Source organism: Saccharomyces mikatae (genome assembly GCF_947241705.1).
Source record: "Saccharomyces mikatae IFO 1815 strain IFO1815 genome assembly, chromosome: 13".
Lineage (NCBI taxonomy): Eukaryota > Fungi > Ascomycota > Saccharomycetes > Saccharomycetales > Saccharomycetaceae > Saccharomyces > Saccharomyces mikatae.
Genome location: NC_079268.1, coordinates 295,873 through 323,798, shown reverse-complemented (window position 1 = coordinate 323,798; position 27,926 = coordinate 295,873). Strand labels below are relative to the sequence as shown.

The 27,926-nt window shown below is 36.4% G+C and overlaps 9 protein-coding genes and 1 non-coding gene across 10 annotated transcripts; 3 read left to right on the top strand and 7 right to left on the bottom strand.

The window, feature by feature from the left end:
* Positions 1–80: 80 nt before the first annotated feature.
* FMS1 (polyamine oxidase) lies at positions 81–1,607 on the bottom strand (the record flags this gene model as incomplete). Its single annotated transcript, XM_056224729.1, has 1 exon — positions 81–1,607. One exon carries the CDS (start codon positions 1,605–1,607, stop codon positions 81–83), a length of 1,527 nt encoding a protein of 508 aa, XP_056078618.1.
* A 365-nt stretch (positions 1,608–1,972) lies between these two features.
* STB4 (Stb4p) lies at positions 1,973–4,675 on the bottom strand (the record flags this gene model as incomplete). Its single annotated transcript, XM_056224728.1, has 1 exon — positions 1,973–4,675. The coding sequence occupies one exon, from the start codon at positions 4,673–4,675 to the stop codon at positions 1,973–1,975; it is 2,703 nt and encodes a 900-aa protein (XP_056078617.1).
* A 575-nt stretch (positions 4,676–5,250) lies between these two features.
* Positions 5,251–6,798, bottom strand: PEX9 (Pex9p; the record flags this gene model as incomplete). The annotated part of the gene is made up of 1 exon (XM_056224727.1): positions 5,251–6,798. One exon carries the CDS (start codon positions 6,796–6,798, stop codon positions 5,251–5,253), a length of 1,548 nt encoding a protein of 515 aa, XP_056078616.1.
* Positions 6,799–8,405: 1,607 nt separating this feature from the next.
* On the bottom strand, positions 8,406–9,599 carry SPO20 (Spo20p; the record flags this gene model as incomplete). Its single annotated transcript, XM_056224726.1, has 1 exon — positions 8,406–9,599. One exon carries the CDS (start codon positions 9,597–9,599, stop codon positions 8,406–8,408), a length of 1,194 nt encoding a protein of 397 aa, XP_056078615.1.
* Positions 9,600–11,481: 1,882 nt separating this feature from the next.
* Positions 11,482–13,839, top strand: SOK2 (Sok2p; the record flags this gene model as incomplete). Its single annotated transcript, XM_056224725.1, has 1 exon — positions 11,482–13,839. One exon carries the CDS (start codon positions 11,482–11,484, stop codon positions 13,837–13,839), a length of 2,358 nt encoding a protein of 785 aa, XP_056078614.1.
* Positions 13,840–14,563: 724 nt separating this feature from the next.
* On the top strand, positions 14,564–16,180 carry ERG5 (C-22 sterol desaturase; the record flags this gene model as incomplete). The annotated part of the gene is made up of 1 exon (XM_056224724.1): positions 14,564–16,180. One exon carries the CDS (start codon positions 14,564–14,566, stop codon positions 16,178–16,180), a length of 1,617 nt encoding a protein of 538 aa, XP_056078613.1.
* A 456-nt stretch (positions 16,181–16,636) lies between these two features.
* On the bottom strand, positions 16,637–18,196 carry BUD22 (Bud22p; the record flags this gene model as incomplete). Its single annotated transcript, XM_056224723.1, has 1 exon — positions 16,637–18,196. One exon carries the CDS (start codon positions 18,194–18,196, stop codon positions 16,637–16,639), a length of 1,560 nt encoding a protein of 519 aa, XP_056078612.1.
* Positions 18,197–20,341: 2,145 nt separating this feature from the next.
* SEC59 (dolichol kinase) lies at positions 20,342–21,901 on the top strand (the record flags this gene model as incomplete). The annotated part of the gene is made up of 1 exon (XM_056224722.1): positions 20,342–21,901. The coding sequence occupies one exon, from the start codon at positions 20,342–20,344 to the stop codon at positions 21,899–21,901; it is 1,560 nt and encodes a 519-aa protein (XP_056078611.1).
* A 205-nt stretch (positions 21,902–22,106) lies between these two features.
* On the bottom strand, positions 22,107–25,940 carry CLU1 (translation initiation factor 3 subunit CLU1; the record flags this gene model as incomplete). The annotated part of the gene is made up of 1 exon (XM_056224721.1): positions 22,107–25,940. One exon carries the CDS (start codon positions 25,938–25,940, stop codon positions 22,107–22,109), a length of 3,834 nt encoding a protein of 1,277 aa, XP_056078610.1.
* A 268-nt stretch (positions 25,941–26,208) lies between these two features.
* Positions 26,209–26,280, bottom strand: Smki_13.trna6E. The gene has a single exon. It is a non-coding gene; the product is annotated as a tRNA-Glu (tRNA).
* Positions 26,281–27,926: the final 1,646 nt, after the last annotated feature.

Genomic DNA, 27,926 nt, shown 5'->3' with positions numbered 1-27,926 from the left:
TACTAAAAATTTATATGTATATATGTGTGTATTCTTTTCCAGACGTCAAAAATGTAAGTAAGTTTTGGAAAAGATAGACTCTATTGCAGCAAATCAGAGATGTGAGTTGCCTCCCGCCTTCCGCTTTCCCAAGCACCATACGCACAGCCGGCGCCATCCATGATGGTATGTTCCCCTGCAAATCTTATACGGGAGTCTTGGCCATTAGACATGGCTACGACCATATCAACAGGATCATCTCCTGGAAAACATGCCGAATAAGCTCCGCGTGAATAAGGATCACGTGTCCAACTACTGACAATAACGTTTTTCAAAACTGGTTTATTAGCGGCTGTGTGGTTTTCTAACGAATTCATTCCATCAAGTACATCTTCGGAATCTAGACATTTCATGATTTTGTTCAACACAGGTTGAAAAAATTTGAAAATCCGTTCTTTATCTTCTCTAATAGATTCAATAAAATTTGTCAGCGGTGCCTGCATTAGCATCATAAAACTTGCCACGCCTGTGCTTTTTGATAGATTCACGAAGAGCAACGGTTGATCCCAACAAGTAATATTGTTATGTTCCTTAGGCCCTTTTTTTTTCAGCATAGAGTCCAGTTCATCTAAATTTTTAACATTACGTACTATTCTGACAAACTCATCGGTAGAGTTGGCCAAAGTCACAATCTTGGAGCTTTCTTTCGACCAACAACATTTTTCAAACTCAAAGATGACTTTTCCTAACGCCCCAAAGTGAATTTTCTTGAATGCCTCTTTAATTACTGGTTGAAGGGCTGGTTGAAACTGTATTCTACCTCGTGAATCTCCAGAAGGTGATACAGATAAATTTAATACACTTTGGGGGACTGTGATAATGGTATAATCAGCATTGTATACGGTGCCATCTCCACAATTCACTATCACGTTCCGTGACGGTTCTCGTGTAATCGATTTGACTTCACAACCTAATCTTAGCCAATCTTGCGGAAAGCTTTGATATATTCTTTGAACCACAGAGTCATAATTCAAGGCGAAAGCGTTTCTTCCTTGGTGGCCGAAATATGTGTCCTTGGCGCTCAAAAGCTTCCAGTCTAATCCGTGCCACAACTCCAGATATCGACAAAGTTGAGGGAAGTATCTTATTTGGTCATTCGTAAGAAATTGGCGTCTTTCTAATAAGTATTTCATTACCAAATGGAAAAAAGAGCAATCTACAACTCCTAACTTTTGGTGGAATTCTAATTCTGCGAATTTGCTCATTTCATTGTCTATAATCTCTAGAAGTAATTTCTCGTCGTGATCCACCCTTCCCCGTTCTTCGTCGATATAAATGAAATTATCATCATCAAAAACAAACCTTTTCTTCCCATCACCCAAACTTAACTGAGCCTCTTCTAAAAATAAAGGATTTGTCAACGTGTCATGATGCCAGCTGGCACCCATATCATATTTCCGACCTTGGTAACCTGTGACAGTTTGCAATCTGCCACCGATTCGATCTCTCGCTTCGAGGATAATGCAATCTCTAATACCATTTTGATATAGTGTAGATGCAGCTTTAAGTCCTGCAATACCTGCACCAATTATAATAACAGCTTTTTTGACTGGTAAAGCTGTATCCATCCTCAATGCCCGCTGATGACGTCGTTTAATCTATGTCTTAGGATTTGAAAAAAGAAAAAAAAATTAAGACGAAAACTTCAAGCTTACGATGTTTAAAGATAGTCATCATTTTCCTGAAAAATTTCTTTTTTATACCTTTGAAATGCTAAAAATTGTGTATTATTCATAGACCCATAGCGTGACATCCGTATATGGGTGACCCGAAATTTGTGTTCGTTTTCCTGCATAGCAAGAGTGTATGTCATTTAAACAATCGTTGTGGAATAAGATTAGATTGACTTGATTTTAGACATTCTATATATAACATGATGATATGTAGGTGGAGGTGTCTATGTAATTACCTTAAGAAGGTAAAAAGATAAATTTTATGCAAATTTTTGATCAAACCATAGTAAATTGGAAAATAAATCATCATCAAACACGTCCGGAGAGTCCCTTATATTACTGACCGCATCAAACACATCTGATGGCAAGCCATTATCTTTACCTAAATTTGGTACCCCACCTGCCGGAGAAATTGCCATTGGGCCAGTGAAATTAGTGGTGTTATAAGATCTTGTGGCTAATGGTACATTTCTGTCATTTTTTGGCGGATGTTCTTGTTTCTCGTCCATGTTTTCTTCTTCTCTTTCCTCAGTATCGACTTCAATGTCCGCATCGCGGTCACCTACTTTCTTGAACTGCTCGAATTTATTTCTGTTTGGAGTATCATCACCGTGGTCAGTACCGAGAGTGGTTTCCAATTCCAGGGCCGAATCTCTCAATCGTATACAAAACATATGATTTAGCATTTTCAAACACCATAAGCACTCAGGTAGCATTGAAGGGGGATTCTTGGGCTTAGAACTCTCTAAAGTTTGCCATATTTGTCTGCAGCTTTGCATGATTGCCTTATTCTGGGTTATGGCGATTCCTGCGTGAAGGTAGATAATACATATCAGATTTACTGTGAATAGCTGAGAAAGGTTTAACCACCAGGGAACAAAAAAAAGATTACTTTTTGTAATTTCAGCCAAATTTTCAGTTGCCATTTGGCAGTGCGAAAGCAACAACTGAGTGTCTACAACATATTCTAAGGATTTATCATTTGCAGTAGATGAAGGAGCAACAAAACAAAACAACTGTCTAATTTCGAAAGTCAATCTTATATCTAGGTATGTCATGAGCGGTTGAACTTGGTAGAAGCTACGACGATTGTCGCCATATGCATTAATTCCATTTCCAGTTATAAAAGTGACATACCATTGACCAAGTTGACTTCTTAATTGCACAGTTTCATTTAAATTTAAGTCCTGGGCATCTCTTTTTAGAAATCGTGTCACTATTATAGATAAATCTAGCATCTGAAAAGTTTCCTCGTGAAACCAATCATCCTCTTCTTGTAAGAATTTTTTTGATTTCACTAGATTCATCTGTTCATACATATCATTAACGGGTAATGATAACTGGTAGAAACGACCCATTTGAAAACTTATCAATTTATCCATTATAAAGCAACACCAAAAGCAATGCCACGCTTTTGATTCATCGTAACTGGAATGAATCTCAGGGAATTTGTTTAAATATAGACTCATCCCGTTGCACATGTTCACCGCTTGACTTAACGCGTTCCAGCACGCTGTTTGTCTATAACAGGTTCTGAAGTAAAAGGCTATCAAAAGCCATGATTGTATTAATTCAAAGGATTCCCACTCAAAGGTCAGAGTGTTGATAATCGAATAAGCATATTTAAACATTTTCTCCTCTATAGATGGTCTTTTCACCAAAACGGACTCTTCTTCGAGAGTGATATTCAAAGATGATTCACTATTAATTCCTTCTCCTTTCTGACCATCTAGGTGCCCTTCTCTGAACCTAAGTGTAGTAGACAAAATTAGATAAAGCATCGAGGTGAATAACTTCGCAGATGAGTTATTTTGTTTACCTTGCCGTAGAAATTTATTGTTGTACTGTTGCCAAAATGTTGCCTCGTGAATTATACTGAAAACAGGATTTATTTCATCAAAATAATATCTTAGTAATTTATTAACGAGAAATAAGTGAACAGGGTCATCAAAATTGAAAAACTTAGATTCGTTGCTTATCTGTTTGTTATGGCTTTTGAACTCTTCCTTATATTTCAAATAATGGCCGCCGGATAAGTTCCAGCCATAGTTTTGAACTCTTGGTCGCTTCAACTTCGCATACTCTATTGTCTCCGGTGATAAATCCATCAAAATTGATGCACCAAGATAATAGGGTAAAATGTTCTGGTAACGTCTGTGGAATCTGTATTTATCCAAAGAAAATGTCTGCCATGGTGATTCGAAATGACCATTAACCATGTTGGTTATTTGAGAGCTGATAATCTTATTCTTTTCAGAATTAATGTTGTTGCTATCAAGAGCCTCTGAAGAACCACACAAACCGGATCTGCAGTTAGGTTTACTCCCTGCTCGGTTATTCACTATGTTTATAGTAGTCAGATTTGTATTCACATCATCATCATCACCATTGGCCTCATTGGCTTTATGAGATGATTCTTTAGTAGTATTTCTCAGTTTCGAGCCTAGTTGTAGTAGTAATTTAGCCATATGATCCTCAGCAAAAACACTCGTATTATTTTCCGCATGTATATTGCCTCCAGAATTGAATGCATTATTTGATCTAGCACCCATAAAGGGTAAAGTGCATGGTAAATTAGAATAATGCCCATTGGAATATGGAGAGTTGCTAGCAGACGAGGAGAGAAAGTCTGAAGGAGCATTGACGTTGGCGTTTGATTTACTTAACAAGTCTTTGGAAAGAGCCACATCAGTTTCAATATATTCTTTATCAACGTTTTGTATGAGCGATGTAGCCTGTCGCCTTTTTTTTCGACGGTTTGTAGCTTTGAAATCGTAACGGCACTCCTTTTTATGTTTAGAGCAGTTCAGGCAAGGCCTATTTCCATCACATTTAACTTTTCTCCTTTTGCAAATCTCACAAGCCTTTTGGACCCTAAGCCTACCTCTTCCATTTTCTTTACTTACGGCTGCGGCTGCTGCATTAATTTCAAGTGCATCAGTAGTATTTCCAATAGTTGTCATTTCTCTAAATCGGTTTCGCTCTTAGTATGAGAACATATCCTGTGAATTTAACGGTATAACCCAAAGAAAAAAGATAGGAGAACAACAGGTGCACCGGCGAGCTTTGCTATTACTGAGTAAGTCACAGGATTACTATATAATTGGTTTTCATTAATTCATCCTCATCTTTAGCCGGGTTAGCAGATCTATTTTTCATGATAATATTAGTGAGTCATGCAGAATGCACAAGTAATGAAGAACAAAAGTAAAGAGACTGTGAGCATCCTGGATAAAGCGAACCTTAAAATACGTAGTTGAAATTGAATACGAAATAAAAAATTCAATACAAAAAAAACACATCGAAACTGAAAAAGTGTTATTCGTGATAAAAAAAAATAATTTTTCGTCTTTAAATCGTTCCAACATGTAAATTCGAAATAGCTTATACTTGTGGAACCGACTTCCTTGGAAATTAACATTAGTTTATTTTTTAAATTTTCGTTTTTCTTGTGAGGAGTTAATTTCTTGAATGGTTTTAACTTTTTATTTTGTGTTTTTCGATGCACTATATAGCAAAATATAACTAAATCCAATCCTTATCCTATCTTATTGTATATATCTTTCAAGGTTGATAACAGTAATTCTACATCTTGAGAACTTTTTATTAAATCATCAAGTAAATCAAATTTTTTCAAAGCGATAAGAGTATTCTTTAGATTTTGCATGAATTTACTTTGGATTTTTGCTTTGCTGTGTTTATAGCCATTGATTCGTAATAAAATAACTTCAATTAACATTCGACTTGCTCTGACATAATCACCTTCATTCAAGTAGGCAATTGCTAAATTATAGCGCACCCTTGTAAAATTTGGTCTCAGTTGTTTAGATTTATTATAAGCATTTATAGCAGAGTTATATGACTTAGTATTGGCCAATATAGCTCCATATCGATTCCACAATATTCCATTATTGGGTCTCTCAGATAGCAAAAGCTCTAAACTTTCCAGAGATTGCTGTATTTTCTGATCTGAATAATACAAGACCGATAATACAGAATATATATCATATCGGTCTGCTTTCGTTATGCGCAAACTCAACAATGATTCTAGAATATGCACTATATGAGACTTCTCTGGAATTTCATGAACGCTTTTCTTGTCTTTTCCTGCGAAAAGATGCAGAAACCCTGAAAACTTTGAAATAATCCATTTGTAAAAAAACTTCAATGACTCTGATTCATTTTGTTGATTGATATAGTGAATTGCTAAACTTTCCATAGCGGATGAATTATTTGGATCCAAATTTAAACAATTTCGCAAAGCCTGTTCGCCATTGTTTTCGTCTTCATTTTCGATGTTAACTATACCTAACTTTAGCCATGCATTGGAATGATTCGAATCTTGGGAAACGGCTGCTTCAAAAGCCATTACAACTTCATTCAAATTAGAACCGTTTTCCATGAGCACGCACCCTATTTTATATGGGTCTCGTTCGTATAGATAACTGTTTGATTTTAGAAATTGATATGTTTGTGATACAGCTAACAGCTTATGCTTAAAATCTATTGTTTCTTCGTATTCGGCCACATATTCGTAACCAATGGTTTTTTCTTCTGGGTTATTTTCTATTATAAGGTCATTTATTAACTGGTTTTCAACTAATTTGAACTGCGTTTCCCAACCATTAGAAAATGATGGGCTATCATGGTACGCCCTTTTAAAAGGATATATACGCTTCTGGTGATGTGCTGTATGATGGTAAGGTGAAAAATGCTTATCATGGAAATTTATGAGGCATTTCTCAGGTTTGCCTCGGCCAGGTTTAATCACATCGGCACTTTTATTCCTGTAAGAACAAGAGAATTCCTTTGACCATTGGTCTTCAAGTCGTGACAGTTCTTTTCCGCCATTGCAGTTATGGCGAAAGTTACCAACCGGTAATGCAATTTGAAAATCTATCCTATTGGCACTGACGCCTCTTGGACAATTAGTAAAGATATATTCTATTGTCTTAGCATTACATGCGGCGCTACCGCTATTCTGAAAACCGGAGGATTTATCTAAATTATTCCGTTTCAGTCTTACTTCATTATTAATCTTATGAATGGGGTTTCCATTGGTTACGGAGCAAGTTACTTCGTTCATTGTGCTTAAAAAAGGTACCCTTTATTCTAGATAGTGTTTCCCTTCATAAATACAAAAAAGGTAAGATGAATGAGATAGATGATAGTGAAGAAAAAGCGAATGACCTTTTCTTTATTTATTGCCGCTGCTTGAGGGGCGACATTGGGGTAAAAGTGGCTTTCCCCGAGTTTTCTGGCACAATTTAAATGCGTAGGGATGTTTATCTACGGCGTTAATTAGGTATGATATTAAGGGTCCCATCGATCTTAGAAACACTGCGGATTTTATCTCCGGACCGATCGGGCGATTTTTTGTTGGCGGCTATTTAGGTTTCCAAAGCGCGACAAAACAAAAATTTCTTACACACACAATATTTTTCTTTTGTACAAGCATACATATCATATAACATCGTACATTGAATGCGCTTTGATTTGTAAACGGGTAGGAACAATCTTGTCGTATCTAATAAGTCAGACTGACGCATTCATGTCGTGTACATTTCTAGTGAGCTTGGAACTTGTATGGTACGGGAAACAATTTGGAAACAATTGAAAACTGAACGGAAGAGGACTCGCCACCTAAGTTTCATTATGTACGCAGTAAAAAAAAGCCGTGGGAAAATAACTGCGGTTCCTTGTTCTTACTTAATGCACTAAGGTAATCTAGAATCACATATTGTACGTAGTTTTTCAATGCGTTCAGAAGAAACTCGAAAAGTAAGAAGCTGATCGAGCCAATTAATTATATGTTAACGATAGACACCGATAAAGCGCATAGAATGCGATGCGGCGCTTCTTATATTTCGATACATCTGACAGACGTCTTGATTGCTACGATTTCATTATTATAGTTCGTAGGGTAGGACCATTGTTCTATGCAACGTTCCGTTCCTTTTCATGTTAAATTACGAAAGATGGTTTGTATCATTCTTACTTATATCAGCCTAATATTACGAAGGAAGTTGATGAGCTTGGTATTTCAGTCTCTCTGTATTATGTTTATTAATAAATTATAAATATAGATAGTATAGAAAGGTGGATGTTAAGTTACAATACAGCTATTACCAAATGAATATCGCAGTGTACCGTTTCTTTTTCGTACCATAATTAAACTTTTGTCGTGACATTGTGCACATGAGAAGTTTCTCAATGATGATGGGAACGCATTAACCATCAATTATTTATTTTTTTGGATGCAAGATGACGAAGAGAAAAGTAGAAGAATATTTGATCTATGTCGTTTCATACATGATAAAGTGGCGCTATTTCCTCCCTCCCCTCTCCACTTTTTCATTGTATCAAGCGGCGGCGGCGAATCGAATCGAATCGAATCGTGTTGATATCCCGGCCAGTTTACCCAGTTTAAGATTACGAAAGGAACGGGAAACAAATACGAAACGCTTCGAAAAAAAACCGTCCGAATCTCGGGTGACATGAATGCATTCTCTGAAGAAAAAAGGGCCAAGTTTTGTCAAAATGTTTTGAGTAGGCAAGAAGGCAAAGGAATGATAACACGTTTAATGCATACCTTTGTATGCAGCAAAATACGTATCTACATATCCACTTATTTTTGAAGCTATCTACTCATTAGACTCATTTACAGTCACGTTTTTTTTTCTTTAAGTCAGTTTACCATTTTCTTCCTACCACTTTATCCAATCTATATCGCTTAGCTTGCAAAGCACCGTCCACTTGTTGAACATTATTCTCAATATCAAACATCCTGGTGTTTTGTGCTTCAAACTCTCTGCCAAAAGCGTGAGCCATTACCTTCAGGTTACTGCTCACTACTTTTATTTTTTCCAAGTTCCCATACAAGTCAATTTCGATTCGATTGTCGTCTTCATCGGGCTCAAACTGATACTTTTGAGCATCTTTAAGAATATGCTTTCTTTCTTCCTCTTGCCCATACCGTGTGTAGCCAGGAGTAAGGTTGATGGCTAAGTTTTTTCCAGATTCCTGGGCTCGTTTCTTAGTTTCTTGCTGTAACTGACACTGTTTTAACTTTAGATTGTTGATCTGATTTAGTTTTTCCCTCTCTCTTTTTTTCCTGAAAGGATTTGGTGACTTCAATGCAAACAAGCTTCTATTCTCATGGATGAGTTCGCTAATTTTTTGGTCTGCCACGTTAGATTGGTTTTTAAGTATATCACAATTGTTTTCGATATTGGTGAGTTGGTTACTCTGACAACTCAGTTGTTGAAGAACTCTCTTTCCAGACATTTGAGCCTCCATGGCTTTCTCAAGCGTCCTGTTCGTCGTTTTAACAGACCTCAATTTTGTGCTTCTAATTTCAGACCTGAGTTTACCAACTATTTCATCCTCATCGTATTGGATATTTTCAAGGTGGTGTTCATATTCTACGTTTCCATACTTTGGAAAGTCATTTTCATTCTCAACTCTACCCAAATCTCTGTGGATAACGCTATTTGTTTCTTCTTCGTTTTCTTCACGAATTTGGTACCGATTGGACTTGGGAAATAGTTCCTCTAATGAAATAGCGGTGAAAACATCCTTTTTGGTCTCTTTGCATGCAGGATATTCATTATCTACTGCTGTGCTCGTTTTATCACTTATGCATGATGGATGGAACTGTCTATGAATTTTGTCTCTTAACGATCTAATCTTTACTTGTAATCTATCACGTCTTCTACTTCCTGAACTCTTGTCAATCCTAGACGGTGATAGATATTTTGTCTCGTGGGATCCAGTAACATTAGAAATAAGTGTATGACGATGGTTTTGCCACTTGAGATTTTGGTGATGGCGACTGTGATGACGACTGTGATGCGATTTGCTAGCAAGTATTTTTCTGAACCCCATTATGTAGCTAAGAATGATTGTTCTGTCACAAAACGGAAAATCTAGAATAAAGAAAAGCAATACTAACAGACAAATTCTTATTTAGCCAGATAGAGCAAATTATTGGTTAGCTTGTTGTAACTTATCTTCTTTAATAATCTTTGCGTAAAATATACTTCGCATTGGTAACAGTCTTTTTATGTATAAGTGACACAATGGCCCGTCGCCGATAACAAACACGCGCTTGAAAAAGTCAAGTGCGTAGCGACATATCTCAAAAAGAACACAATCTTTGATTTTTTCACAATTGAATGTAACAAGAAGTATATAAGACTTCTTCCTGTTATTTATATTTTGCCAAGTATTCTCAGGTAGGATGCGGCTGACTTAAACTCTTGATGGGTATTTGTTTGCTGCATCTCCGTCAGGACTACAAAAGAAAAGAAAAGGTAACTAATGATTGGAGTACTAAATGAACAACGTGATTAACAGCATCATATTTCACCACTTCAAAGTTACTTCTCTGCAACATTGAGAAACTAGTAAAAAGCCCTATCATTTTATGTTCATGTTAGCCCTAACCTTATTACCCCAAACGAAATTTGCACAGGAATGAAGCCCCATTTTTCTTTTACCTTTGTTGTTCCTGCATGCAACCCGGCTCACTTGTTTCCTGAGAAGAAAAGGAATCTGTCCTACTTGTCTGGTATTGTGACAATCTCCACGCATGCGTGGCGGGGCGATTTCGTGCGTCTGGACTTTCTTTTTTTTTTTTGGGAACATCCCGTCACCTCCACTCACGTGTGCTAGGTGCATTCGTTGCGCGAAAACACTTGCCAACAATGTCAAGCGCGAAATTCCGGTTTTTGGTTTGTTTATTTTCGGGTTTTGCCCTCATCGTCTGAGCAATTCTAGGCCTTACTGAAAAATCGGGTAGGAAACCTGCACCTGCACTGGCAACGCGTCATAGTACATATGTGCATACAGTTTATAAAGTGGACATTTCTACCCATAAACGGCTTTTTTCCTTTTTTTCCCTACTGTGGTTTACATTATTCTTGCGCCTCTTATGTCGACGCATTATGCCCGTGATGCAAATGAGATAAAAAAATCATATTCCGATTTTACTGCAGAGAAGCCTGTGCGGGAACTGCATCTCCGCTTGGCTTTTTTCTCTCCGATTAGCTGTGCCTGCAGGGAAACCGCAGTAGAAGACCTGCGGAGGATCTTTGCCCGACGTTGATGTAATCTTTAAAGTTAATTATTTCCTCACACAGTTTGCATTTTTCCCGCATGTTGTCCGGTTTTTCTTTCTTTTGTTGCTTTTTCTTCCGTGGGCCTGACGGAACATTCCAACTTGAGTGCGATCTTACTAAGGAACTGGTAATGGCTACATTTAGTGGGTCTAGTAGTCGGCTAAGCATCGATCATCTCATTCTTTGCCTTTGCTTCTGCTCTTTGTCATACTATGATCCCTCAGCAATGAACGCGCGTATCAGTGATGTATTCTTCTCTTGCCCTCACATAAAATTACGTAGATGCGTTGTCCGTTTATGATTTCATAATTTATCGAATGTAGTAAGTTGTTGATACAAAAGAAAACTTCATCTTTTAGCACTTCTTTTTGTCAGTTTTTGAAATCACCCACTGTAGTTTGCATTAATTTTGTGTGCCTGTGTGTTTATAAGCCTTCTAGAATAGTTTTCAGTGTTTTTCATATAGTTTCTTCCACTGCAAGCAGGAGCGGTATCATTTTTGGCTGTTTTTATCAAAGAAACTCATCTCGCAACAGCAATTGCATAAAAAAAACCTCACTTTGATCTTCTATTTTCGGGAATTTAGACTAAATTCGTTGAGCACACCACAAATTCTCATTTCCTAATTACAGTAAGGTTCTTTTGTCATGCCTATTGGTAACCCAATCAACACAAATGATATTAAGTCTAACCGCATGCACCAAGAGCCTACTATGAGCTCTATGAGCAATAACGAAAGCACGATTGGCCAACCAACGCAGCAACAGCAACAGCAACAGCAATACCTTAGCCAAAACGTTCAGCCTTTGGTTCCCGTATCCTACCAATATGTGGTTCCTGAACAGTGGCCTTACCCACAATATTATCAGCAAGCACAATCACAGTCTCAGCAGCAACCGCAATCTCAACCTCAAATGTACCAAGTTCAAGAATCTTTCCAGGGTAGTGGTTCTGACACAAACGTTTCTGTTCCGCCGTCTACGTCGGTAGGTGTTCCTTCCGCTGCTGGTGCCACTGCTTTGCCAAATAATTCTGCAGTTGGCAACAATGGAAACAACAGTAGTACTAGTGGTAACAATGTACCATACTACTACTATTTCCCACAAATTCCAGCTCAACAAGCAATGGCATATTCATACCCTCAGGCGTATTATTATTATTCTGCAAACGGTGATAGTACTAGCAATATTAACGGCATAGCATCATCTGTAACTAATATTCAGGCCCAAAATTCTAATTTAGCAAAAAATTACTCAACGTATGAACAACAACAGCAGCAATTACAACCTCAATCTTACTCAGTTCAACCGCCGAAGATTGGCAATATATCTTCAAAGCTCTGCAAATCCGGACCACCTTCTGATTCATCCACTGGTTCAATGTCTCCCAACTCTCATCGTACTAGTCGCAATAGTAACAGTGTCGCTTGCATAGCTCAGCAGCCTCCCATGTCGAATTATCCACAACCTTCCACTTATCAATATCCCGGCTTCCACAAGACCTCCTCAATTCCAAATTCACATTCTCCAATTCCTCCCAGATCTTTAAAAACTCCAACTCAAGTTCCACCTGGTCAAAATGTTCCCTTAAGCTACAATCTTCCTCAAATGGGAATGTTGCCACCACAGCAACAGCAACAGCAACAGCAACAAGGGAGCCCGTTGTATGATGGAAATTCTACAACACCACCAGTTAAACCCCCTACAGACCAAGAAATTTATCTAACCACTAATAGACAGATGAAGCCTGATCAACAATATGATTCAATGGCGAAAGCTATGAATTCTTTCCACACAACCACCATAAGGCACCCCATGCCATTAATAGCCACTAACAATACAGCAGGTAACAATAGTAACGGTACATCCGCAAGCATAATAAGACCAAGAGTAACAACAACTATGTGGGAGGACGAAAAGACGCTTTGTTATCAGGTCGAAGCTAATGGTATATCAGTGGTTAGAAGAGCCGATAACGACATGGTTAACGGTACTAAACTTTTGAACGTAACTAAGATGACAAGAGGTAGAAGAGATGGTATTTTAAAAGCAGAGAAAATTAGGCATGTTGTGAAAATTGGCTCTATGCATTTAAAGGGTGTCTGGATACCATTTGAGCGTGCTCTAGCAATAGCACAAAGAGAAAAGATTGCTGAATATCTCTATCCTTTGTTCATTAAGGATATCCAGAGCGTATTAAAACAGAATAATCCAGGTAATGAAAGCATTAGTAGTAGCAGTAGTACTGGTATCAAATCCATCAGCCCGCGTACCTATTATCAACCTATTGACAACTATCAAAATGTTAATGCTCCTGTAAACATATCGGCTGCGCAATTAACTTATTCTTCAATGAATTCGAGCAATAAAGTTGTACCTAATAGTTCTATCCCACCCGTAAGTGCAATTTCTGCCAGTCAGAGACCGTTGAACAAATACTCAATTCCCAATTCAAATCAACTTGATGGAAATGCTGTAAATAATTTACAAAACCTTTCAACTACTATGCCAACGAAACAACAACCAGTCAATAACATAGTCTCACCGTTGTCTTACCCACGCGATACCACAACAGGTTCAGTAAGTAGATTAGGTAATATGCCTTGTGATTCGAAGGCCTTGTCACCTGCTCCAAGCTCAACAAACGCATATCAAGCATCTGAAGCAAATGTTGGGAGTATTCACACAGGAATCACTCTTCCAAGCGTAGGATCCGAATCCACATTGCGTTCCGAATGGTCCAAGGAATCTGGCATTAGTGAGAATGCACCTGATGACCAAACATTGAATGAGCCACGATCTAGTCAATTACCGATTTCTGCATTGACTTCAACTGATGTTGACACAACAAGAACAAGTTCAAGCGAAGATGTGGCACAATCAACCGAATCTACTGAAGCCGAGTCTGTTAAGCTGCCAAAGCCCTCTAAACCGCAAGTCGATGGAGTTGAGAGTATTCCTACCAAAGAACCTACCGCTGATGACACAAAAAAACAAGAGAAATAGTACAACGATATATTCCCTAGATAATAATGGTACGTCAACCAAAAATGCTACTATCCACGTATATGTACATATATACGCGAGACGTAGAATCAGATTATAAGTACACATACACATTTGTAAAGATAGAGACACATTGATTATTTCTTTTCCATTTCCGTTGTCCCTTTACACGTAAAAGATTCGCCATTTCTGCAAGCGCTGAAGGTTCCCCGGAAAAACAGTGGCTCGTTCGCGTATACGCGCCCACACCCCACACCCCTGAATTATTTAAACGAGGACCTCGTAAAGACACCACGGATTTGTTCCGCAATTTCCGGAGAGGGTAATCCTTGGTAGCATAGTTCTCGAGAAGTTTTCCTCGTTTAGGTCTCGTACCTTTTTATCGCTGCTGACAAAACATAGCCCAAATCTGCGTCTAAATGCAACCGGTGTTTATATCGCTATTGAAGAGAGCTCTTAAGTTTTCGGTCTTGAAAAGATTTTTTTATCGATCGGTTGTAAAGATCATCCTTATTGTCTCCAGGCAAAGGGACTGATTGGTTTATATACGCAAGCAGGAAATATTTTTGTAAGAAAAAAGTATATATATATAAGTTAATTGTCTATTGTTCCAAATGTCTTGTTCTATTCCTTTTTAATTCATAAAATAATTTCTTAGTATCACTCACAATAACAAACAAAACATTATTTACTAGTCTAATAGATATTAACACCATTTAACAAAATGAGTTCTGTCGCAGAAAATATAATACAACAGGCCTCTCATAATTCTACATTGCAACAATTGGCTAAGGATCAATCCTCTGTAGGCATCACCACTGCCTTCAGCATCCTAGATACGCTCAAGTCTATGTCATATTTGAAAATATTTGCTACTTTAATTTGTATTCTTTTGGTTTGGGACCAAGTAGCATATCAAATCAAAAAAGGTTCTATCGCAGGTCCAAAGTTTAAGTTCTGGCCCATTATTGGACCATTCTTGGAATCTTTAGATCCAAAATTTGAAGAATATAAGGCTAAGTGGGCATCCGGTCCACTTTCATGTGTTTCCATTTTCCATAAATTTGTTGTTATCGCATCTACGAGAGATTTGGCAAGAAAGATTTTGCAATCCTCCAAATTCGTCAAACCTTGTGTTGTGGATGTTGCTGTGAAGATCTTAAGACCTTGCAATTGGGTCTTTTTGGATGGTAAAGCACATACTGATTACAGAAAATCACTAAACGGTCTTTTCACCAAACAAGCCTTGGCTCAATACTTACCTTCATTGGAATTGATCATGGATAAGTATATGGAAAAATTTGTTCGTTTGTCTAAGGAAAATAACTACGAGCCTCAAGTCTTTTTCCATGAGATGAGAGAAATTCTTTGTGCTTTATCATTAAACTCATTCTGTGGTAACTATATCACCGAAGACCAGGTCAGAAAAATTGCCGATGATTACTATTTGGTTACTGCAGCTTTAGAATTAGTCAACTTTCCAATTATCATTCCTTACACTAAAACATGGTACGGTAAGAAGACTGCTGACATGGCCATGAAAATTTTTGAAAACTGTGCCCAAATGGCAAAAGACCATATTGCTGCTGGTGGCAAACCAGTTTGTGTTATGGATGCTTGGTGTAAATTGATGCATGATGCAAAGAATAGTAATGACGATGAATCCAGAATCTACCACAGAGAATTCACTAACAAGGAAATTTCTGAAGCTGTTTTCACTTTCCTATTTGCCTCTCAAGATGCTTCTTCTTCGTTGGCTTGTTGGTTGTTTCAAATTGTTGCCGATCGTCCAGATGTTCTAGCCAAAATCAGAGAAGAACAATTAGCTGTCCGTAACAACGATATGTCCACTGAATTGAATTTGGATTTAATCGAAAAAATGAAATATACTAATATGGTTATCAAAGAAACTCTACGTTACAGACCACCTGTCTTAATGGTTCCATATGTTGTTAAGAAAAATTTCCCAGTTTCTCCTAACTATACTGCACCAAAGGGCGCTATGTTAATTCCAACCTTATACCCGGCTTTACACGACCCTGAAGTTTATGAAAATCCTGACGAGTTCATTCCTGAAAGATGGGTGGAAGGTTCTAAGGCTAGCGAAGCGAAGAAGAATTGGTTGGTTTTCGGTTGCGGTTCGCATGTCTGCTTAGGTCAAACATACGTCATGATCACCTTCGCTGCTTTGTTGGGTAAGTTTGCTTTAAATACTGATTTCCATCATAAGGTCACTCCATTAAGTGAAAAGATCAAAGTTTTCGCTACCATTTTTCCAAAAGATGACTTACTTTTGACTTTCAAAAAGAGGGATCCAATTACTGGGGAAGTCTTCGAATAATAGGAAAATCAAAATGCTTTCCCAGGCAATAAATCATACTTCATTTAAGGGTTGACGTCCGCGTACTTCTATTTTTCTCCCTTTCTCTTCATTTCTAATACGACTATTGTAGAGCGCTCATATTTATTATTTAGATTTTTTTATCATATTCAGGTTTTATAAACAATTTCATCAAGTTTTCTTCCATATTTCACAGCTTGCAATCAATGTTGGAGTGAAATGAATGCATCTTTAACACGAGAGCTTGAGCTTGCTAATATATTCCTCTGATCTTTTTCCGCGTGTTTTCCTGTTGGCAGGCACAAAGAGGTAGTAGTGATATGATTTCAATAAAATAAATGCTATATTGATATGGGGTATATGCACAACACACACATATATATATGTATGTATATATATATATATATGAACCGATTTTATTATTATACATGGAGTTAATAGAAGCAAATTTTTATTCTAATCAAATTTGATCTTTTTACCTTCAAACTTAGCTTTTTGAAGTTTTTCTTCGGCTAGTCTCTTTGCAATCCAGGAAGGATGCTCTTCCCCAGTGGCCACTGTTCCTTTTTCTTTCTTGTAGAGCACTTCACGACGTTCATTTTCGTGCTCCCTATTCCTTGAATCTTGTAATGATGCCGCTTTAGCTTCACGTTTAGCCACTCTTGCTTCGTACTCGACTTGTCTTTGTTTTCTATCTTCCATTTCTTTCTCCAATTCCCTTTGAACATGTTTGGCTTGGGAACCATATTTTTTTTCCCAAATCTTTCTTCTTGCCCTTTGTCCACGTCTATTTTTCCTCTTTGGCTCATTGGACATTTGTTCTCTAGCAGTACGGTCTTCCATTGCGCCGCTCTTTTTATTCTTTCCCTTGACATTTTTATCACTTTCATTACTATCTTCCTCACTGTCATCCCCACTATAGTAGCCAGCCATTAATTCAGGCAAATTATGCAACTTTGCTCTCTTTCTTGTTGGCTCACTGTCTTCATATTCACTAAATTCTTCCTCATTGTCTTCTGCAGCGAATGATTCATCGCTGGCCTCTTCATCCGTCACTTCATTGTAATTGATATTAGGGTTTAGGTATCCGCCACCTTCTTTTTCATCTCCTGAACTGCCTAACAATCCTTCGTATTGTTCTACCAGCAAATCTTCATCGTCGGATGTTATTTCCCTGTTAGTCTGACTTCGTTTGCTATTTGCATCAAAACTCCTGTCCATTTTATTATTTTCATCACCGTTGTCGGTATCATGTTCAATATTGGTTGGCGCTAAAGTAGCTTTGGATGCCTTCTCCCTCGCTTCATACTTCTTTGCCTTCATAGCACTTACATCAAATCCGAATATAACACAGATACTCAAATCGAAGGACTCAACTAGATTTTTAACGGCTTTGCTTTGACCAATTAATGCGTTTAACTTTTCACAATTTGGTAGCTTTGTGATAACGCTGTTCCAAATATTACTTGGGTTCCATTTACTTGCTTTATCGCTGACATAACGACTGTAATCATTGTTATCCAACCAAGCCTTCACATTCGTATCATTTTCCATCTTTTTGCTTTTCTGTCTAACCCTTTGATGGAAAGTTTTGATCAGTTTAAATCTTGTCAAAAATAGTACTAAATCCTCTATTGAGAGCTGTACGCCAAGCATTTTTTCAACATCTAAAGGTGGTGTTTTATTCTTTTGAGCATCTTTCATTTTACCAGATTCTTTTTTAGAGACTTTCTGGATCTGCTCTTTTATACATTTAGATAAATGTGTCTCGTAATAGTGAATCTTATTCTTGAGTAACCTTAAATAAATTTCATCAAGTTCTTTGCTCAAAGTTTTTAACTCTAAAGAGTTCAATAGTTTGTCGACCTTTTTCTTGTTTTTTTTACCTATGCAGTTGTATAGTTTGGCAGTTTGGGGATACCTTGGTTCAAACTTTTCCAAAGACTTCGTCAAGTAATAATACTGATACTCCAATTGATCTAGCTTATAGATGGAGACGGATGATTCGGAAAGCATTTTTTCTTTGGTCTATCCGTGAACTTGGTCTCTTTTCGCAGAAATATTACTCGAACGATCTTACGTAGCTATGTATGATTTGAATGAACTCAGTGATGAGGTAGATTGAGAGTGAAAAAAATTTGCTATATGAATTAATAATGTCTGGGTGTTTCTTGTTGAATCACCGAACAAAGAGTTAGATGAAGTGAACAATACATACATTCAGTACTTTAAGCGGTTTGTGATCAGACTGACGTGCAAATCATTTAATGAGACGTTTTCTTCATTGAGGATCTCAAGAAAATATATAGCTCAAGGAATTGTCATCACATCACAAATTTAATTGATAATAACGTAAGAAAAAAACACTTGGTTAATATATTTGAACTCAAATATATTGAAGAGATTAGAGTCGGACAAATAATCAAGAGATTACAATGTTGTGCTTGACCCGATTTCTAGATTTGCCAAAAAATTAAAGCTCAGTACCACGCCCTGTCACAGGCGAAATATCATCAAAGTTAATCGATAAACATTCGAAAAACACAGTTGACCGTCGTGAAATGTGGAAATCATCATAAACAATTTTTGAAATCGGGATAAAGTATAAACAATGTAAAATTATGCGCGACGTCTTATCTCTCTCGGATAAGTTTTTCTTCAATCTATAATTGCATCAGACACTAATTGCTCTTTTCAATCAGAGATCAGACATATGCTTGTCTATTTGAGTAATTTGTTTCATCTTCTGCAGTATCATTGTCTTTGAAGGATAGGAATTTTCTTTAAAAGCATGGAATCAATACAGACACATCAACTGATGAAGTAATTAGTTTATCTGTCGATTTTTCTCCATTTCCGATTCTTTACAAATTGAAAAGAATACTGTAAATAGTTTCAGAAAGGCATGAATGGTAATTTTAATAGTTGTGTCTTCACGAATGATCAGACTCGTCATCTATAAATATCTCATCATAAAAATCAATTCACATAGTCGTAGGAAAGTAAGAAAAAAATCCATTCCTTCTTTATAGGAAAATTCCGTTAGTATTCGAAAAATAACTTTCAATGGATCAGTAGCGCGGGTTTTCTAGGCCCGCTTAAAGCATTGTCACTCATTCGAAAGAATAAAGTTCATTCTCAGTGCCCAGTGCTGTGTATCCTCATCTCCATTGCATCAAATAGATTGAAAAATCAACCTACGGAAGAATAGCACCAAAAAACGACTGTTTTTTGCATAAATGTATTCTTCTCAACCAATGGAAATCTATCAGTCTTTTGTTATATTTACTTTAAAAGTGTTTGTTAGGTCAGGATAGTGCAAAAACGTATCAACATATACTCGTTCAGCCAGTAATTCCAGCTTTTGTTTTTGTTATAATCATCATATGAACAAACACCCTAAACTAAACATTGAATACAAAAAACAGAATGTAGGGGATAAAAGGAGAGCAGAGAAACTGAAGAAGTACCACTGTATTTCTATTTAAACCTCTTATATTTCCGGTTTTTCTTTTCTTCTTTATTGCTAATTAAAAACCTCAGAAATAAGAATAAACGTTCTAATCATAAAAGATTCAGAAACTCTAGTTTGTAAAAATTTATTTTGGTCATCAGGGGAATAATTAGCCTGTGATAACGACAAAAGACATATCTCAGAAACTAATCGTGATAAAGAAGAAAAAGAAGACGGAAACAAAAAAGATCTTAAGGGGATTCAATTTCTCCCTCTGCCTTTCGTATATCCCACTTCACCTGGAGGTTGTCGTATGGTATCTACCTAATGGATGTTTCAAAAGCCCTTTCTTTTCAAGATATAGGGAAGTATTATTTTAGTTTGTCTATAGCTACTCTTGCGTCTCTTATTTATACCTGAGGTTCTCCTGATGAAAATTTTTCAGATATGAAAAGACGTTGCAAAAATGTTTGGGCGTGCGGGTAATGATTTAGTTTTATTATTGAGGGCTTTTGGTGGTGATTGGGTTTGCAGGAACATAATCTTTACAAGTATGGCACACGTTGTTGGTTGAGATGATGAAACGTTGGTAGAACATGTATCCTAGGAACAGTAGAGCTTGCAGTCTTACTATCTAGCGAGATCTCAGCCAGTAAGTTAGACTTACCTCCAGGCGATAAATTCTCTTCATCCTATTCGTTGCCTCTATGGTTGCCATAGCACCTCATGTTTCCTGTACCACAGCTAGAATACCCCAGAAAACTAAGGGCAGCCAAATGCCACCTGAGGAAATCTGTAAGATTAATATGAGGAGTCATAAATCAGGCGTGAGTGAGGATCCTAAAAATTTTGAGCGCTTTTATTCGAACTTTGTTCAAACAGTTATACTGCTGGGCACTTTCTATTATAGTATTGAAAGGCTTCAGCCGTGGTCCACTTTTACCACCGATACATCTTATAAACAAATCTTTGTAAATGTCGTTGTGGTGGGCTTAATAATGATTAGTGTAGTAATCATCAAATATTGGCAACATGGATACAGGAGTTTACCCAAGTTTGATACCGTTTACAATTTGTATTTGCCTTTTATGACTTCATTATTGTTTGATACACCATCTACAGTAATAAATACCATTTTGATTCTTTCGGTATTGAATTCATATAGATGGAGAACTCAGTTGGTAGTGATTGTTTTACAGGTATGTCTCATATTTTTTAACTTTGATGCTGGTGACAGAATAAAAACTACTATTAGTATTATAATAAATTCTTTACTATCGTTGCTGTTGAAATATATTGGCCAATTGAAAAGCTTAGATAACATTGACTCTAATCTTTTTAGTATCCTATTAACGAATATTATATATGTTTCTGAAGCAGACTCAGTGCATTTTAGAATTTTAAAGGGCATTATCCTTGCACTCATGACAATAATTTCAATCAACTTTATGCTCAAACAAATAATGCACCTTAAACCGGTTATGCAGTCACTATTTTTTGCTATGGGATTTCCACTCTTTGCCAATATCTTCATTCATTTGGAAGGTGGTAAAAATCCGCTATTGTGGTTGGTAGAGTATATATTAGAGTCTACCACTCGTCAAAGGATTCTGTTTGCGTGGATTTCTATTCTCGTGCTGTCTATACCCAGTATATTGATTGAAAAGGACAGTCTTTCATTGAATACTTCCCGAAAACTGTGGCATTTCATTATATTCTTACTCATAGTACCATCGTTCCAGATAGATTCAAACTTTGTGAAAATTGCGTTGTCCGGAACTATACCGGTCTTTTTATCAATCGAGTACGTAAGATTTCAAAATCTACCGCCACTTGGATCTGCTATTGAACTACAACTGAGAAGATTTGCTGATTCTAGAGATCACAGTGGACCATTAATCATATCATACCTTTATTTACTCTTTGGTATATCCACTCCTTTATTAATGAATAACTCTCCTATGGGTTTGATAGGGTTGGGAATTGGTGATTCACTAGCATCTATCATTGGCAAAAGGTATGGTCGCATTCGTTGGCGAGGTACTCAAAAAACTATAGAGGGAACTCTTGCTTTCATATTGACAAGTTTTATGGTTTGTTTGATACTACTTCATTTTGATAAAGCTGTCATTTTCAATCATATGACTCCTTTACGATTACTGTTACTTTGTATACTCAGCGGTGTATTAGAAGGTAATAGTGTGCTTAATGATAATATTTTAATACCTGCATTTATGATGATATGTGAAAAATTGCTTACCCTTTGATAAAATCGAGTTACTTACGACCCTATGTAACGAATTTTTTGCGTTTATGAACATAATGAAATGAAGGATAGCATGGGCAAGATAAAAATAAATTGAAGTATTTTGTTTTTCACTTTTATATCTAGTACTTACACAAAGTATATACAAGCATTGGCTACAGGTAGAAATAAAACTCATAAATGAATTAGACAATTAAATCAAATATCTATTTTTTACCATGTTTCTTCTTATTTTGGCTCTTGTTTTTACCTCCAGAGTTGGCGGAATCGCCTTCGATGAATGTTAATAACTCATCCACACTCTTGTTAGCCAATTCAGGTTTTGAATCGTCCTTCTTTTGACGGTGGTTGTTCTTTTTATGAGCTGTTGTATTGGATCCAGCTGCTGACATTTGATCTTGTGCAAGCTGTTTCTTTTGTTTCAAATCCATTATCAATGAGCTCAAACCATTGACCCATTGTCTCGATTGGGCTGAGTGCGTATGATTCATACCTAACTGTTTGGTAAAAATTCCTTGGGTTACAGTGATATGCTCTAATGCACGATGAAAATCCTTCAATGCTGCGAACAAATTACCTAAACGGGATTCGGTGTAACCATATGCTAACGAGTCCTTGCCTTCTAGTTCTACTACATAGGAACTTAGTTGTCCCAAAACTTCAATGGCTAATTTGGTGTCTTGAACACCAAGAGCTAATTGTTCTAAATGGTTGAAAATACTTGTTGGTGCTGGATGATGAATTTTGGGTAATTGGTAAATTTTTAGAATCTCAGCGAGCCTATTATAAATGACAGCAGCGTTATAAGGACTTTCGTTAGAGAATTCTAAAATTGCCAAATTGGTTAGAGCCCTCATCATTTCGAAAGAATCGATACCACTAACTCTTTCATAAATGGTGCATGCCTTACGACAGAATGCGATAGCTTCAGGATATAATGCTAACTTATTGTAAATGGCAGATAGCGATAAATACTTCTCGGCAACAGTAGGATGTAAGATATTATTGACATCTTCTAAAACTGTAATGGATTGAGCAAGCAAAGTCAAAGCGGTCTGCTTATCTTCATTGATCATAGAAGCACCTTGGGCCCAGAATTCTTCACTAACCGAAGAAGTATATTCTGAAAACTTAACGCGCGGAATAATAGTCAAATCGTTAAAACTGAAGGTAGTTGGTGGTTCCACATACTTATTTCTGATCTTCTTGTCTAGACTTTGCTTGTAACTGTCTAATTGCTCTCTAGTGAAGAAGTATTCTTTATTGAGCAACTGAATACCAAATTTGTAAGAAACACTTCTTATTAGGGTGAAAGGATTTTCCATATACGCCTCGATCCAATTAGGTGGTAATTGATGACGGAAACGTAAGGAAGCTTGTTTAGAGATAGAGTCTAATAACTCGGAGCGGGTCAATTTAACAAATGAACACTTATTGACCGGATAAAATTGGTCGACAGGTTCTGGCTTGGGATTAGCATTGTACTTAGTACCAACCAACATGTTGAAAACGTAAGCAACCAAAGATGGAACCAGAAAGACAGGAACATCTTTACTTAAATCTTTCAAAACATGTTTCAAAGAACGAGATACAATTTCTAATTCAGCAATCTTTATCAATGGCAACAGCTCATCATAAGAAACGACAACAGGTTTTCCATCAGTTGGTTTTTTGATTTCTTCATCATTTAATTTCAAATCCTCGGTTAGTTCTTTGGGTACTTCTTTGCCTTCTTGGACCAACTTATTAATTTTAGCTTGTCTCTCTTTAATCATATTTTCAATTTTTTGCAAGTAAGATTTTTCCCAGTCTTCGTATTCTTTATTTTCTTGTTCAACAGCTTTCAAGTTTTCTTCATATTTGGTAGTTTGGGAGTCCAATTCTTTTTGAGAAAGCTTGATAATTTTACCCAGGTAACGCATGTTGATACCATTCTTATGTAAGGTGTCGGCTAAATGTTCTCCATTGTATGGAGTGCTCAAATTACCGGATAAGTAATCTTGAATAACGCTTGGAATGACCTCATCTTGTAAGTAGTTTGACATCTCGTCAATATTAGCGTCCTCAATACCTTCAACTTGGTAAGCATCAGGGTTATAACTGAACATGTTCTCTTCATAGGCTTTTTCAAATTCAACACCTTCTTTTTCGATCTTGTTACTCCACCATTTTTCTACTAATTCTGGACGTAACAAAGTCTGTCTGTGTGGGTAACAGTTATCAGTTGATTCAACATTATCAAAGTTCTCTCTAGCAAAGTTGATATCTAGGGGGTATGTGTTGGCTAAATCCAAAATATAGCGTCTCTTATCAAACCCTACGATACCCTTCGACTGAGAAGAAAATGTCAATTCGGTGCCGTTTACTTTGTGCTTCTTCAAGTGGAATGCCTTCACAAACTTTTTTTCTAAAACAGCTTCAAAGTCAGCATCATAGACAATCTTTCCTAAACCTTCATCAAGGCCGTACTTGACATTGATATCATTGACAAAGTCTTCGGTAACTTCTTCGCCAGTGTCAGCATTTTTTACAATCTTATTACCCATGGTGGCTAAAAGACCGGGTACTGGAGTTTGAGCCAAAATCCTTCTACCAGCAAATTCGATAACTGTTGTTAAAAGGTAACGAACTTCGTGAATATTCAGGCGATTCAAAATGTTAATTGTCTTCAAGTCTTGATTGGAGGCAGCAACTGCGGCCTCATCTCCACCCTTTCCTTCATAATTGCCGCTCACATCAGAAACATAGGAGTAAAATATATTATCCTTCAAAAAGATTTGATCTCTAGCCGGAGATTCTGGGTTCATTGCTATGAAATCATTATAAAAAATTGACATAGCTCCTGATGCTGCAGTAACAGTAAATTCATGGACAACTTTAGAGAACAATCTTTCCATCTCAATACGATCCTGTAAAGTTGATGTAGTCAAATCTTTAATAGCTTGAAATTCATCGTTAAAGTTTCTTTCTGGTGTGGAATCTAAGGCGGCCGTTTGTAACCTCAAATAATCTGGATTATTTGCTGGTAAAGAAGAAACGAACCATGGTTTATGCAAGAAAGTATTGCTTGGTCTTACATAGCTTGTAGAATCCAAAGCAGATAATTTCTTTTCAAATGCTTGGACATGAGAAGTAAACTTTTTAGAACGAGAGGTAATTAAGTCAAAGAGACTGTAGTAAATCAAGGATGCATGTGCATGTTCGTCAGTGTTTTCCTTTGGAGAAGGATCGAACTTATTTGAGTTAGATTTATTGACGTAGAATCCTGATGGAATTGCGGTAATATAGAAACTTTCGCCTTCCAAAGTAACAATTTGTAGGTAGAACAAATGACCTTTACTTCTATAAAATGGAGGTACAGGGTTGTAAGGTGCGAAACTCAACGATCTGACACATGGCGTTATGATGTTAGATTCAGACGTGTGAAGGCTGTTGATTGAAGAATTCTTAAAACTAGAAAAGACCTCATGAACCATTTCGTTAAATTTTAGTTTTTCCTCTTCAGAAACATTCCTGAAAGTATTTTTTTTTTCCTCCGGATCACTCTTGTCTTTTTTCTCCTCTTGCCTTGAAGGTTCCTTGATTGGACCTAATGGTAACGAAGAGAAATTTGAACCAGTAGAGATTGCAAATTCGGATAATCCATCTGAAGTCTCTTGAGCGAATCCGATGAAGTCACGAACAGTAATCACATGTTTCAAAGCTTCCCTTGCACTATATGGCTTTAGAATTAATTGAACTTTTAACTCGCTTTTCTCACCAACTATATCCTTTATAGAAGATTCGTCAGTCAGCCGCGAGTCATCTTCAATTGCTTTCAAACTAACATTTGTTAAGTATTTGGAACTTGGAATCATTGCCAATACATCTAGAATAGTTTGAATTTTGGACTCTCTGCCAATTTCAAAAGATATATCATTATTCTTTGAAGTTGGAGTCTTTTTGACATGTTTCGTATTAGAAGAATGGTTATCTTCTTTTGGAAGCTTAACTGTCACCTTAACAGTAGAGTTTTTAACTTCTTCTTTTGCTTCGCTCATTAGATATTGAGGATATGCAGCGCAAGATAAACGGTTACAGTACGCGAAGTTAATTCCTTTTATGAACAGATTTTAGTTCAATTATTACTCTGCGTTTAAAAAACTCTCTATATTCGATCTGCTCCGATGAAGACTTTCTTCTTCAAAAACTCTTGAACTGTTTAATTCTCATGAAATTGTATCCTTTTTATTGGTCATATTTGGCCGGAAAAAACCTTGTCGAGATGAAAAAAAAAAATTCGCGGAAGCCTCGAGGAGGCAAAAATTACTCCGATACGGGGAGTCGAACCCCGGTCTCCACGGTGAAAGCGTGATGTGATAGCCGTTACACTATATCGGAAAACAAATTGTTACAATGTTTTTTCTTAAAATGGTATACGTCAGTATGACACTACATTATTCTAAACGTTCATAAAACACATATGAAACAGTCTTATAGCGTGTTGGAATGAAAATCAACTATGGTCTATCAACTAGTGGTCATATTACTAGTACACTATCATATACGGTGTTAGAAGATGACATAAGTTATGAGAAGCTGTCATCGAAATAAGTGGAAGCTGAAATGCAAGGATTGATAATGTAATATGATGATGAATGACAACATACAAAACGATGATAATAATGTTTATAGAATTATGTAGAATTGCAGATTTCCTTTTATCGATTCCTAAATTTCGGAGGAGAACTTCTAGTATATCTACATACCTAATATTATTACCTTATAAAAAATGGAATCCCAACAATTACATCAAACTCAACCTTTATCTCCGTTTCAACCATGACACAAAAACTTATTCTCTTCTTCATATAATATGCAACAAGACTTATGAACCAGTTATAAACCTCACAAAACATTATTCTTAGAATGCTTAGTTATTTTTTCTTCATAATCAATCAATTAGTGTTCATATTAAGTAATCAGATACAAAATGTCACTGTTCAGGATGGAGAAATATATGTGATAATGTGCGCACTGTAAAGTTAAAGGTTTATCAGTTGAAAGATTAACTGGATATTTATATGTATAAGGAAATGAGTCGTTACATTAAAACTATACTAAATAGTCTCATCATTATTATCTTGGTCATATTTAATACAACTAATCTGCGTGTATATATATATATCTCATATAGTATAAGAAGATCTGCCATTCTTCTTAATTAATACTTATTAATACTGCAACTTCGCCACTAATTATCAACATAAAAAGAAGTGCTTCCGCCTTAAAGTGAATCAGTGCTTGGATATGGAATCTGCTGAAAAAAAGATAGTTGGTTTCGCTATAGTTATTCACTTCTACTAAGTGACCAGGCTACTTTAGCGATATTATGACTACAACTATAACATCGTTTAATGATTCGTTATACCTTGCTTATTTGTGCTATAGAGATTATTTAATATGATTTCTTTTGGTTATTATCAAAGGTATTAGTATTGAATATGAGCGTAACTTGAGATTCTAAAACTGAGCTTCATAATCAAAAGTATAATATTATTGTAGTAAAAATCAGTCATCGTTTATTGACTACTACTCACATCGCTAGTGGATCATCATATTCGGTGGAAGAGGAAGGCATTAATAAAAAAAACAGACATCAATGTTAGTGGGAACTGAAATACAAGCATTGTTAATGTAAAATAGTAATGGATGACAACGTATAAAACAAGATATTAAATGATAATATATCAATATTATGCATGATGATCGATTTTCTATTTTGGGTTCCTATATTCTCGAAGAAAAAAACTTCTAGTATATCCTTTTTTACAGAAAAAGGTATACCACATTTAGTGCGGGTTGGTGCCCTTTCATATAGCATCAAGACTTTGAAGCGATAATTGAAATATTTCCATAATATTTGAGAACATTTAAGAAATAATTTCGCAAAGTTTACTTACTATTTTAGAGAGTTTTAATAGATCAGTGATAAAATAAAAAGAATCATTAAAAATCGTTAAATAAAAATTATGTGAGTATCTATT